The 14,331-nt window shown below is 41.8% G+C and overlaps 1 protein-coding gene across 2 annotated transcripts in view; it reads left to right on the forward strand.

Annotated features, from left to right (window-relative positions):
* LOC102102569 (sphingosine-1-phosphate transporter SPNS2) overlaps positions 1 to 14,331 on the forward strand; it is a 118,091-nt gene that overhangs the window by 30,050 nt on the left and 73,710 nt on the right. For both annotated transcript variants that reach the window (XM_005525977.3, XM_088066066.1), the window contains exon 2: positions 5,371 to 5,436. In XM_005525977.3, the coding sequence (XP_005526034.2) occupies positions 5,371 to 5,436 (66 nt within the window). The remainder of the gene's footprint in view (positions 1 to 5,370; positions 5,437 to 14,331) is intronic.

Below are 14,331 nucleotides of genomic sequence, written 5' to 3' on the forward strand. Positions count from 1 at the left end.
TCGCCAGGCATTTATCTGTACTTGAAGAGCAGGCAGGGAATGCTTTCATGGCAATCCAATGAAGGTAGTTCTGCATTTATATTCTAGACTTGCGAGTTCTGGCAGCAGTGGGAATTTATCTTGAGGTACAAATATCAGTAGGGCTACCATGGTGGTTTTCTGCAGCTGAATATTTAAATAGGGCTCAAATTGTGACGCTGGTGTTTAATAGCTGGTGGGTGGCTGAGCTGAAGCAGCTCGTTTGAAGCTCAGGGATCAGTGTGTGAACTGCTGCTACACCTTGGGGTTGCAGTGAAGATATAATCACAGAGACTTCAGAATAAACTTCTCTCCACCTAATCTTTTCACATGTCTCTGAAGAGACAGGTGTGTTGAACCACTCCTTTGCCTCCTTAATGCTTTATTTGAAGGAGGTTGAATATGGCTGCAGGCATGAGGAAGAACCTGATGGGAGGAAGGTGGTTTGTGTCTTTAATGGATACAAGGCCAGGACTTGGTTATCCCTGCTTAGCTACCTCCTCCTGAGGAAGCTGGTCCTGGAAGTACCAGGGACCACAGTCTGGGAAGAAAATGCCTTTATAGGGAAGTGATGTAAATAGGAAGAAGAAACAGTATTGTCAGTACAGAGTCTGTGCTGGCTCTCAAGGAATTGGGAGTGTGAATCTGGGCTCCCTGAAGAGAGGTCCAGACCTGCAGTGGGGCAGGAAGGAGGGTGCTAGGGACGCACATCCTGTATCCTGTGGAAAACCATGTTCCTTTCAAGCACCATCAATTTTCTCCATTAAAAAATACCTTTAAAAATGAACATGCTTTCTTAAGTAAGTAGTTATGTTGGCCAGTGGTGTTGCAGCACACACACAATATTTAAAGAATGTGAGCTGCAAACCTGTAGCTCTGCACTCTGTGCACAGCCCAACTCTACATTTTGCACCTGCCTTGGAAGCAGTTTGAAGGCAAATCATGATGTTTTGTTTTGGTGACTGGAAAATGGGGCTGTCCTAGGGAAGCTCTAATGTCTTTTTGCTTTGAAATTGTCATTTCACTGTGGTTTAGCTTATGGACACTGTTTCTTATTGTGGTGATATATACAGGCAGCAGTATTTGGTGAAGAGCCCACATAGAATCCTGCAGCTTTTGATTTGTTGTAGATCAAATCAGGGACACAAAACCTATCTAGGCAAGCAGCTTGCCTCATGCCTCATCTGTACCACCTATCTCCCTGTGTGAAGTGTGAGCTGCATGCTTCCAGGAAAATCTGGCTTTCCCAAAGTATTTCCCCTAAAACAAAGATAACCTGGGCCATTGAATGTGGATTTGCATTCCAAAAGCCTCAGAATCAGGTCTTTTACAATCACTTTTACAATCACTGAAATGGCCATTAAACATATCAGCAGCACCTTAGAAACCCTCTGACCCTGGGAGTGTGTGAGGTCAGGCACGTCCCTCTCTATCTGTAGCGCTCCTTTTATCCCCCAGATTGCTCCTAAAGTCCTCTTCATTCCCAGTCCCCACAAGTCTGATGTGTCTTGGTGTCTGTCTGTCAGGAGCTCAGACATGAGGCTGGTAAAAGTCCCCTGGAGATGTCTGTAGTAACCAGTCTCTGCTCTTCTGTCTGGTCTCCTCACTGCATCCTGTCCCTGTGCCCATCCTGATCAGCACTCCTGGCTGGGTGCTGCCTGTGTTTCATCTCACTGAGTTCCAAATCTACATCAGCATTAACTGCATCTGGTTCAGCTGCTGAGATGCTCTGGGAGATTGGCACCATGTTTCCTGTAGGTTTGCTCAGTCCTGGAAATACAGAATGTGCTTAAGAAATAATAGGTGCCATGTAATCATACAGACATCCCAAATGGCCAGCAGCCCTCCAGAGAGGTTCTCAGGAGGACTGGTGCCTTGGCTGGCTGCTCCTGGCTATTCTGAGATCCTCCTGGGTCATAGGTATGAGTTTTAATCCAAGAAAGGCTTTGCCACCTCTTGGATTGCGTCAGGTGCTGTGAGACACAGCACTGCAAGCAATGTGGTCATTGTCTGGAGCCTGGCTCCAGCTCTCTCCCTTCGCATCATCTAGAAGCAGAAGGGAAAGTCAACAGCTCTATCATTTTCCTGTATTCTCCCCTGGTCTATCATTGCTTAATTGTATCCCTAAATCTTATTAAATTCTGGGGTGAGTCATTGCCACAGTGAGGTGGAAACAGAGCTGAGTGAATTTAAGAGAGGAGGAGTGTCTTCCCAGGTGAGTGGCTGAGCAGGAAAACTCCCACAGCAGAGAACTACTATCACTTCATAGGTGTGTTGCATCATCTGCCTTCTGTTGCCTCTAATTTAATGCTTTAAACCCAAATCAAAACACCTGTAGTCCAGAAAGAATATAAAATAACTTGGAGTAGGAAATCCATGCCAATTAGACATGCAGATCTCTCTTAATCATCTGAGACCTTCTTCCAAGGTCACACAAGACTTATAATTGTGGTTCTACATTGTCCTGTTGCAGTGGCTCTCCACAGAACCCACTTTCCTCTCCAGCACCAGGATGAAATTGTAGGATTAATCCAAGTGTCTGCATGTCTGTGTCCTAAATGTATTTCATTTGTGGGCTACAGGAGTTCAAGCTTGTAAAACTCATTATGGTTTGTAGGACTGCAAAACCACTGTCACTGGACAAATAACTTGTCACAAACTGGAAACTTTCCTCTGCTTTGTTGTGTAGGCACCATTATATTCCCCTCTATTTTCTGTTCTGGTTTCTGATGCAAATCCATAACAGTCTGTTTTCCATCACATCCCAGGCTCCTGCTTCTCATCACTTTTAGAAGTTTAATGCACCTCTTTGGAATTCTGTCATGGCTGAAGGCAGGAGAGCCATCTTTTGGGGTGCTGGATGGAGCTCTCGACGTGTGTGTATTCCCTCATGGAATATATTCCATCTAGTCCAAGCCCCTGCTCAGCTTGCAATGAGTAGGATATTTCATTTCTGTGCAGCACGACTGAGTGATGATAAGAGAGCATGAGAAACTACCATACTCAGTATTTCCTCCCTTCTTCCACATTGTTCTTGAGGATGTTGATGTGTTTATTGTCCCTAAAATTGGGATTATAGGAGTTGTTTTGGCTTATTGAGCTTTGCCTGATGTGGAGGGTCTGGGACCAGGCAGTACTGGAGCACAAAGTGCTCAGAGCTGGTTAAACTCAGTGAGGTTTCTAAGTTTCTTGCATGGGAAACATTTTTTTTTTTGTGGAACAGTAGAACACCAAGGCAAGCAGGGAAGTCAGCTACAACCACAGAGGGGTTTACTAGGAAAATGCAAATTTATTTTTGTTCTTCAGTTGCTACCTGGATAATGTTAATTGTAAATCAGTTCTTAATGGAGCAAACTAGGGAAGCACAGTCAAGAAATACCAGGGCACTTTGTAAATGGAGTTAAATCTGCCATCGAAGAGAAAGCAAATAAATTCCTGTTGAAATTGTAGTAGACAGCAATGTTCCAAAGGAAAGGAAAGGCCAGGGGAACACTGTGTCAGGATGGATGTAATCAGGCACTTAATATTTCAGAAAATTATAGGATCACAGAATGATTGAGGTCAGAAGTGACCTCTGGAGATCATCTAATCCAAGGCCCCTGCTAAAAGGAGCGTCAACTAGAGCAGGTTGCACAGGACTGTGTCCTGTTGGGTTTCAGATATCTCCTGGGATGGGGAACCCACAGCTTCTCTGAACATCCATGCTTGACCTCCCTTACATTAAAAATGCATTTTCTTATGTTTAAATGGAATTTTCTGGATTTCAGTTGTTGCCCTTTCCCTCTTTAACTGGGCACCAGTGTGAAGGGCCTGGTTCTTCATCTACCCCATTTTTTCAGTAATGACATACATTAATTAGGTTCACACCCTTCCCCACCCTCAGCCTTCTTGTTTGGGGCTAAACAGTCTGATGAGAGAGTAGGGGAGTTGTTACAGGAGGTTGAACTAATGTTTCTGGGCAGATATTGAGTCCTGAAGCCCACCTGAATGCTGTCCTGAGTAAATGCTGATGTACAAGTAGTACAGAATAGCTCAAATAAGCTTTCTTGCTTTTTCTTTCCTTCTCTCTATCTTCTTTTCCTTTAGTATCTTTAATTTATGACTGTTCCCTTGGCATTGTCCCAGATGTCTTCTGGGAATAGTTATCTCTAGGCCTTTTATCTCTCTGTGTTTGTCATTTAGTGTGATCCTGGCAGTCCCAAAAGCTAGGACATTTATGGTGAGTGATTCAGGTTGGTGCTCAGTTGATTTCTGTAACCTGCAGAGATGAGAAGGATAACTTTGGATATAGCTTTGGATCAGAATTAGAGCTGGAGGTGAACTTCTATGGATGTTCAGTGTAGTTAGAGAATGGTTTTCTTATTTTTAAAAACGAAACTTGCATATCCTCAGGTTTGGGGAAGATAAGGAAGTCCCAGATCTAAAGAGAGCAACAGCCTCTCATCCAGACCCAGGAAATCAGATGCTGGTTGTTTAGACCACTGACAAATATTCAGGCTGAGACCCTTGGACCAAGTATAGCTTGGCAAAGCTGTGTGCCCCCAAATGAGTTATTATATATCTGCTCTGGGTTTTCCTGTTGATTTGTTGGTTACAAAAACATGGCTGTCCCATGTATCTGACATTACATGTGTCAAAATGGTCGGTACTAAAAAAATCTAGTTAAATCTAGTTGAATGTGTAAATATTTCAAAACTTGTTAATTTTGCTTGTGCCAATTAATGTATTTGGGTTCAAGGAAGACACAAGATGTGGTTTGGTTCTGCTTGTAGTTGCTTTAAATCCGAGCATCAGGTCACTTACCCACCTTTATTAAGGTATTTTTAAATATATTTTTTATATTTGCTTTGAAAGTAAAAACTCCCCAGAACTAGTTAAATATTAAATCTTTCATCATTGCTGTCAATCTGTCATATCTCCTCCCAGCAGAGATTTGTTAAAACTTGTCTTGGATTCAATCTGTCTCTCTTGTTGAGCCATTTGAAGCACCTTAGGTGCACAATCAGTTTCCCTGTATTTCTGTGAAATAACAGAAGTAAGAGGTTTGGATTATGCAAAAAACACACAAAAAGAAAAGCCTGATCTTACTTAAGTAGAAAAGAAAGACCAGATTCCATTCATGAGGATTTCATTCCCAAGCTCATTGAATGATGTTACATCTGCCCCCCTCTGCTTTTATTGTCGTAGCCCAAAATTACTGAGTGTGCATATATAAGGAAAAAAAAAAAGTGCAACCTTTAGAAGTTATGTGTTTAAACTGGAATTTGAAGCTTTGCTGATGTGTCACAAAAGGTTTGAGTTGAATGCTTTTCAAAGGCTGAAGGCACTGAGCATATTCTGTTTTCCTTGTAGGTGTGTTACTAGACATCCAGCAGCACTTTGGAGTCAAGGACAGTGGGGCTGGCTTGTTACAGACAGGTAAGAAAGAGCCTTTCTTTTCTCACTGCTCTTTGTAACATTCCATTTGTCCTATGGGTGCCTACAGATTACTTCATTGTGATGCATGGGCATACTGGTTGTGAAATCTGCTCTTGGAAAGGTGAATGAATACACTCCTACTGGGAAGCTAAATGAACATGAGGGTTTTTATGGCCTTGATTTGTTGTTGGGCAGGAGATTGGGTCTCAAAATGATTTCAGTGTAGAATGGACCAAAAGCAAACAAACCTGATTTTATTTACCAGAATTAAATTCAAACAGGAGATGGTTACTTCCTCTAGATCAGAAAACTCCTGATAAACCAACAGCAGGGTCCTGTTGACTGCTTTAGGTTGGTAGTAAGGGTGATGTATTTTGCCCTTCAAGTGCTTGACAGAATCTGCTGAATGGACAGTCCCTGTGAGCATGAAAATGTAAAACTCAGTGGGGCAAGAACCTGAGGATAAAAGCTGTAAGCAAGGCTAACAACCATTGCATCCATGAGAACTCATGGATTAACAATTTTGGTGCTGTTAGCTTTTGACATTTCTCCTGGTGTGTAAGGAAGGATTATTGCAATTCTGGTGTCCTTTTAATGGAGCAGGCATTTTCATGTCTCAGACATCTTTAGGCAGAGCTGAACAACCCCAGGAGAACCCCAGCTTCTCTGGGCTCTGGTCCTGAGGTGGCTGAGAGGGGGGCCTGCATCAGTGGGATGCCATTGAGTACCAGTCTCATGTAGACATGGCAGCACGTTTGTTCCTCATGGAGAGTTGAAAGGAGTAGCAGTATTTTTAGCAAATTCAGTGTATTAAGAAGACGATCTGGTTTGAAAACCTCCTACAGAACTATTAATTAGAGTCATGGATTTGTAGCTGTCTTGTCACTGTCATCTGTCTGAGGGAACCACACTGGAACAATTGCATCTCTGAAAAAGTGAGAATTCAGTTAGGTTTTGAAATAGTGTGCCAGCAAGACATGTTTTCCCATGCTGTCACAGTGGATACCAAACACCTGTCAGGAGCTTGTCTGTGAAATTGTGGCCATCACTAAATTGTATAAAATCATTCATTCTTTATGATCACACTGAAGGTGAGACTATCCTGGAGCTCCATCAATTGGTCTTTAATCTCAAACCATGTGAATCACTGCAATATCCCCTTTTTTTTTGTTTCCTGCAGCCCATGGCACAGCAGGGTCCTCATCTGTGGTTGCAGCTTCTTGGTGATGTTGTAATACAAGCAATTAATAACAATTTGTATTAAATGTTTAAAAAAGTGCTGCCCTTGTGGGCCAGCAGAGCTCAGCTCAGCTGAGACGAGCAGCATGTGTCCAGAACAGACGGTTTCAGCTTTACAAGTGTCACTGATTATAAGTAGCATCAATCAATTATGCCCAAAATGGCACTGGTTGTCTGTCAGATATTCTTCTACAGCAATTATTTGTATTTATTTATTGTACTCAGAGGAACAGGTCCTCAGTGTGTCATTAGACACAAAGTGCTTTCAAGAAAATATTCTGGTGGAAAAGGACACTTGCCAAAGCATGTATTTAATCTTCATTCCCCTCAGTGGATGAAATCCTTCTGAAGGTTATTCATTGACAGCAAGTAAAAGCTAACTTCAGTATTCATTTGTTAATTGCAAGATGTGTTATTTATTTCTCTAGCAAGCACACAGGGCATCTGAAAACAGCATCACTGAGTTATTGCAGGATTGCTCTTGAGTGTGTCAAGTTTTCTAACAGGTAATGGTTGCTTTTAGAAAAGCAGTGTTTTCTCTTGGGTTTTTTTGCTGATCTGAAAACTGAGGGCTTGATTTTGCTTCTGCAATATAGATAATAATGTACTAACCACAATGCTATCAGAGGAAAAGACTGCTCAGAAAATAGAACACCATTTCACATAAATAAGGGTAGAGGCATGTAACTGAAAGCTTATTAAGTCTATTATTCCAGATTACCAAGTTTCTCTGTTGGCAGGTGGCCCATGGCCCAGGTATCCTTAATCCTGGTTAAATAAAAGATGCTGCCCTAAACCACCACAAACATTGCTTCTAATCTTTTGTCAAAATTTTCTCTAAATCTGACTTCTCAATGTTAAAATGAGGGGAAATGATGCAGAGTGTAAAAGTTGCCCAGGGTTGCAGAAGACGCCTGGAGCAAAGCTGGGGCCAGTTCAGGTGTCTCCCACTCCTCTGCCTTAACCCAAAGTTGCACAAGTTTTTAGGAGGAAATGGTTCTGAAAATTCAAACAGAAAGCGAGGAAATGAAGTGCACCAAGGGTAATGTTTGACCCTGTGTTTATCCCACAGCCCACAGCTGATCTGGTATCTCTCTCTCTCTGATCACTTGCAAGCCAATCCATACTCTCAGCTTCTGATGCTCTCTGGAAAGCAAAGGTGACTTGTTCCTTAGGAATTGCAGACACAAATAGAATTTTTGTCTTCTTTTATATTAATCCTGACATACAAGCTATTCTTTAACCAAGAGATAATGTGAACTGGTTAGAGGGACACTGTAACTCCCTGTACAGAAAAATCACAGGACAATCCAGCCTCATCCATAATGGAAAGAAGCAGACCATGGCAGTCTCTACAGCAAGGATCCTGTGACAGCAGAGGACACGCTGACAGATGGAGCACAACTACTGCTTGCTCAGTAGCATTCTAGAGTAACACACATAAAACTGGTGATTTGAGCCTCACTTATCTCCACATGATGCTGGAATTGTGTGCTGATCTTCCTTTATAAAGGACTGCATATGCAGTTGTGTAAATATTGTTTTAGTTCACCGTCCCACAGGTCTGCATCTAAGCTTTCTTGTGCTTTTCAGTTCTTACTGGCTGCTTTTCCCAGCTAGAGAAAGGATAAACCTGGCTGAACTCAGAAAGCAGTAGAGCAGCTCTGTGCCTACTTGAGCTGTACAGCTGTAATCAGTCAATGCATTTATAAACCAAACCATACAAAAAGTCTTATCTATGTGTAGGGTTAGGTAGGAGCAGTTACAGAACCAGGGGCCACAAAGACTAAGAATGTGGACAACTGGATTTGTAGAACTGCTTCAAAATAGTGTTATCCTTCCATATACACTGTACCATGGGAGTAATGCCCCAGTGCTGTACTCTGGTTTTGACTAGATTTTTTCCCTTTCTCGCTTCAATTTTTGTGCTTTATTGCTCTGTCTGCTCTCTGTGCCCTTGAATTTATTTTGCTTTTATATCTCTTGCCAGTGTCTCTGTAGCATACAAGAGCTCTAATAATAGCGGTGGCTGGCTTGTGATACAGTTGGTCCTCCCAAGATCTCAGGATGTTTTATATCAGGAGGGTTTATAAGGCTGGCCCTTACAGATGGGGAACCAATGAAGCCAGGTTACTTCTCTGGCAGTCTGGTGCTCAAAATGGCAAGAAATGGTGGAACTCTCTTTCTGCCAGGAGATCCTCTAAGTCCTTTCAACAATGAGCAAAACCTTTCTCCCCATTTCTCCCTCCATACCTTACTTTGTGTCCTTTTCTCTGACATTTTTCCACCTTCTGTAGGAGGCTGCTGATGTAGGGATTAAGCAAGGTCAGTTTAAGCAATGAAGAGGAGAGGCTCTTTCAATATGCCTTGATTAATGTTGTGACAAGGGTTGGTCTTATTTTACTGGAGTGAGTTGACATAGTCCAGAGCTTGATTATTTCCCACCTAAGTCCTTTAGAGAGTACTTTTTTCCTGTGTGCTGGAATGCTGTCTGATATCCTGAGAAGTCATGGCAGTCTGAGAGTCTGATTCATGAAAGCAGTTAAACCTATTTGGAAATGCCTCTGCAATCAAGAATGAAAGTATTGTCTTGAATCAGTGAGCAGGTTTGAGGAAAAGGTGTTTGTGCCTGGCCCAGTCCCCACGCACCAAGGACTGAACTATAAAAATGCCTTTTACAGCCTGTGTTCTCACTGGGCAGCCCTGGATTGCAAAGTAAATATTCTTTGGGGGGGATAAAATGCTCAGGGTGGGTAGGGAAGGTGTCCTTGCTTCCTGCTAAGAGGAGGGAAGTGCTTCAGCTGCTGTTGCATTTTGTCTTTCTGTTGTTCGTGTCAGCAAGTGAGTGCAGGCAACTAGAACAGGGAAACTCTCCAGACTGCCTTATCTTCATTAATATCTTCACTTTATGATACTGCATGGCCAGCAGCACAAGGTAACAGTTCATTTCCCCATCCTGCCCTTCTGATTTGCACAAGGAAACTTTGTCCTCACTATTGGCCTTTCAGGTACATGGGCTGGGTGTTGCGAGGGAAACTTGCACTTGTGCTGCCTGTGGCACATCTGTTCTATCAGTAGAAATTGGCCTATTTTCCCTCAGGCTGTAGTTCAGGCACCTCTTGCCAAGGTTGTCTTCACTTCTGTAATTTATTATAATAATGAGGGGAAAGATTTCCCACAGATTTTAGAGAAGTAGTTATTATTCCACCCAAAGTCTCCACATCATTTAACACAGCCTGTCCATCCCCCCACATATATTCCTCAGGCCTTAGAATTTGATTCAAACACTGTATAGTGGAAGACAGGATTTTTGTTGGTATTGTGTAATACTTTCAAACAACATTTTCCTCTTAGCATCAGCAGTGCAGTATCAGGTAACTGGTATCTGCACTGTTTTGTGCACAAATAGTTCAGAAGGGCTGGTCTGGCTCCCTTGACTTTTTTCATTACCTCTGTAGCTGTAATTATGAAATAGGGAGATGAACATTTACATTTACATTATCAGTTATCATTTATTTAATGGCTACCAGTTGCTGGAAGGGAAACATGGACTTATATTCAAAAACTTTATGAGTAGGTTGCTTTTTTTTTTCTCCCCTTCTTCAGTGGTACTAAAAGCTTTTGGTAGTAAGTGTAAAACACACTTTTCTTTAATTCTTGCTTTCACTGTGCCTAGAAGTTTAATTTTCAAGTGTGGTGACCAGGGAAGTGTTTGTGTATGGTCTCAGTATGGTATCAGTTGCTGTTGATACATCTTGGGCCCAATGTAAGTGTTAGCTCAGAAGAGAAGAGCTTTTTTTCCTTGACTTTAAGTGAAGTTGGATCAAGGTGTTCTATGAACTGGGGGTGAGAAAATAGACCTAATTTTTATAGTTCCTAACTATTTATAGTACATTTTGTATATTTAACATGCTTCATCCCAGGGGAGCCTCAAGTGCTCTCTCTGAAAAGATTTAAAAGGCTGTTTTGCTTTTGTCTTGTCTCCCACACCTGGAGAACTCTCATTTTTTCAGAGCATAGACCTGCAGTTCTGCAGGGCAATGTATGCTGTAGTGGGAATGTGAACAGCAGGGTGAGATCAGGTGATAAAGAGGTCAGGCTTGGTCTGTGTCTGCTGGGAGATCCCCAAGGTGATACAGCACTGCTGGATTTGAGGGAGAGATCACTTGGATAAGCCAGTCTTGACAGAGTGTGAAGGACTCTGGAGCACTGAAGGTGCTGTTTGGGAATGAAGAGCACTAAGGTTGGTTCAGGCATCCAGAAGACTCTGGAAATGCAGAGGTGTGTTTGCAGTAGTGGGAATGCTGGGATCCTGGACCAGTCCATGCAGTTGTTTGTTTTCTCTGATGTCCTATCTGCATTTCCATGTGTCTTTTCCTCCAAACCAGTGCTTCTCAAACCTTCTGGGCTGTGTACCAGACCACTCTACATCCTTGCAATCAAATTTGTGTAGTGATTTATTACCACTGTAGAAGTAGCACTGCTGCATGTCTAGCTGGAAAGAACATGCTGTTACATTGTGAGCCATAATTTTGGGCACATGGCAGAAACAAGAACAGGTCAGCAGGGCTGCAGTGATTCCCATAAAAAAACCCACATGCACCTGAGGAGGAGTGACTCATTCATAGACACTTGTACCTGGCTTTGAAAATGAATTCCAGGGCATCACTTACATAAAAAGTGAACATTCTTCATGGTATTGGGTAGTGTTAGCAGCCTGCAGAACTAGATTCCAATTAACACAAGTAAGCCTGACTTGCATGAATGGTGTATTGTTGTATCAATCTCCCAATGTTCTCCCCTTGCCCCCAGTACAGGCACATTTTTGGGAATATTTCCTGTATGCTGATGTAAGATTATAGAGCAAAGACCCATTTTCTGCTTAAATTATATGGGGAGCCTAGTTTTGGAGAGAAAATATAACTGATCATAATCCATTACTTACCCTAATTCACTGTATATTTACAATTATGTAAATGTATATAAATATTTTTTGCTAAAACTCTCTTCAGTTGTTTGCAAGGTAGACAAATGACTGTGGAAGGCTCAGGTTTTTAAATCACAGGTAAAAAACAAACAGTTCTTTGATGGGATAAGTAGCAGGAGGAGGAGTTCACACACATTCTTGTAATCTTTGCTGCTGCAAGCAGGGAAGTGCTTTGGTTTTCAGTGGAAAGGATATTTCTAGGGAAAGTTCAGCTCTGATGTCTTTTATTCCCCCACTCAGTTATACATGAGGTTATTAGTAATTAAATATTTGAACAGTTTTAACCATTTGCTCCTTCATCCACTAATGTTTACAGAAGAGTTTCTTCACATACTCTCCTACTGCATCATTCGCCTTGTTCTTTGTAGGTGAGCTGAACTGGAAGTGAGGCAGCTCTAATTTATTTCCTTGTGGGACAGTGGTGTTGAAGTGAGAACAGTAACAGCAATACACCTTTCCTGCAAAGAGTTGCCCTAAAGAACTAAGGACTTGCAATAACTTCCTTATTTGGAGCTGCACTAACTTAAAATGGATGGTTACAATAAATTACTGTTGGGATGGACTTGGAAGTGAATTAGGGAGGCAGTACAGGTAAAACAGTTTGAGTTTGGATTTCTTTATTGTGAATTCTATATATTTACAATTCATAGGATCATAGAGAGTTCTGAGTTGCCAGGGACCTACAAGGATCATGAAATTCAACTCCTGGTCCTGCACAGGCCACCCCAACATTCCCACCCTGTGTCTGAGATCATTCCAGTGACAGTGGTGGCCAAGGTGCTCTCTTTGTGTCATTAACCTGTTTCCTTCTTTGTCTGGTTCATCACTTTGTGGAGGCAGGATGATCCCCTGTCAACCTTGCTAAGAGTTACACAGTGAAATTTTCAGCAGAGGATTTGTCTGTCTGGGGTTGGGTTGGATTTTGTTTTGTTTTCCTTGAAGGATGTTTGAAATACGCTCTGAATTCTTTGTTTTTAATTCTGCCTCATTCACAGTTACTGGATATTTTATTTTTTTTTGCCTCACCCTGGGATGTGAGTGGTCCTGGTCACCTCAGCACTTGATGGTATCAGTTGTCAGCACTGTGTTTGTGTCTTCAGCATCCTGTGGTTTTGTCCAACATAGCTTTTATTGTTATAAATAACAATAAAATTGTCTTGCCCTTGGCCACACCTCTTGAGCACTAGAAATCATTGACAAAGTCTGACAAAGAAAGGTACTTTTTCATGAGAGCCTTTGTGATAGAATGAGTCATGTTAAGAAAGATGGGAAAGAAAAAGGAAAAGAAAAAGCTTTACTGAGTTCCATTCAATTTTAGCATATGGGCTGTTTTGAAAAGCAGCCTTCCAGGTGTAGTTTAGGATATATAAATGCTTAACTTACTAATTGTGCCCACAAATCAAAGTGAAGTGGCACTAATTCCACCAGAAAAATTGCTCCCACGTTAAATTAAAAGCTGAAAATTAGTGATTGAGCTAAGAATCTTTTAAAAGCCTGATACTAAAAATAGATATTAGTTTAGAAGGGCTGATGTAAACAGTTATTATGGTGAGAACCATGCAATATTTCACTAGATAAAGCCATCTCCTTTATCTGTCTTCTTGAAAGTAAAATTACAGAACAGGAGCATGAAAATGGCTCATAATTTTTGCTGGTTTAGTTCTCACCATCTCACAATTTAAATTTACTTTTAAAATGCCATCTCCCACCATCTCCTTGCTGGGCAGGGTTTCACAGGAGCACTGAGGTTCCACTGTTGTTCCAGCTCAGGGAGCTGAGACTGCCTCAGCTCTGTGGCTCAGTCATGTGGGCCTGGAAACAGGGTCTGTCCCTAGGGGTTATTGGGTTGCATTCCTTAGAAAATTCTTACATTCTTATAAAAGTGTAGGTGGATTCATTCCTGCTTTACCCACCCAGAGCCTTCAGTTACTTCCAGCTTTTGGCTGATGTAGCAATCATGCTGCCTGCCAACTGCTTGGAAACCCATGGATGTGATAATGGGGAAAATTATGAGCGAGTGTGGCAGCAAATATGTCATATTGAGGGGGAGGGCAGCAAAACAAAGAGAAAATATTAAAAGAAAATATCTCCAGGGAAAAAAAAAAAAAGTGAAGAGAGCAAACATTTTCCTCAAAAGCAAATTTACCAAAGTTGTCCTTGTTGTCATAGAGGATGTTTTATGGCAAAAGAGGTATAATATAGGATATTATACAATGGATATTGAATTTTCACTAAAAGCTCCCTAGTGAGATATTCCTACCAGCTGCTAGTGTTACACCTTCCAGAGACTTGCACAGTATATGACACCCTGAGCAGAGAATAAATTTGCATTGTATAGAAAAGATGTGTTAATTTTCCTTGTTTGTACTTACTGAACTTATTCTTTCTGGATTCATAATCCAGAAACTGGTTTCTTGTCTGGTCACCAGACAAATAAACTTTTGGCAGCACCATGCCAAGTTTCCCCCCCGAGGTTGAGTCCCAGCTGAATAGGACTCAGCAGAGCTCAGCTGGCACCTCGGGGCATTTCTGGCCTCCTGGGAGGGGAGTGGAACAGGCACTGAACACAAACCAACACCAGATGGGCCACTGGTCACTCATCAGGATCACCTTCTACATTTTTAGACCTAATTGAAATGGACTTCTTTAATACCTTGACAATCCCTGGT

The sequence above is a fragment of the Pseudopodoces humilis genome, chromosome 23 (genome assembly GCF_049639895.1).
Source record: "Pseudopodoces humilis isolate 2021_Gansu_Grassland_sample_001 chromosome 23, ASM4963989v1, whole genome shotgun sequence".
NCBI lineage: Eukaryota > Metazoa > Chordata > Aves > Passeriformes > Paridae > Pseudopodoces > Pseudopodoces humilis.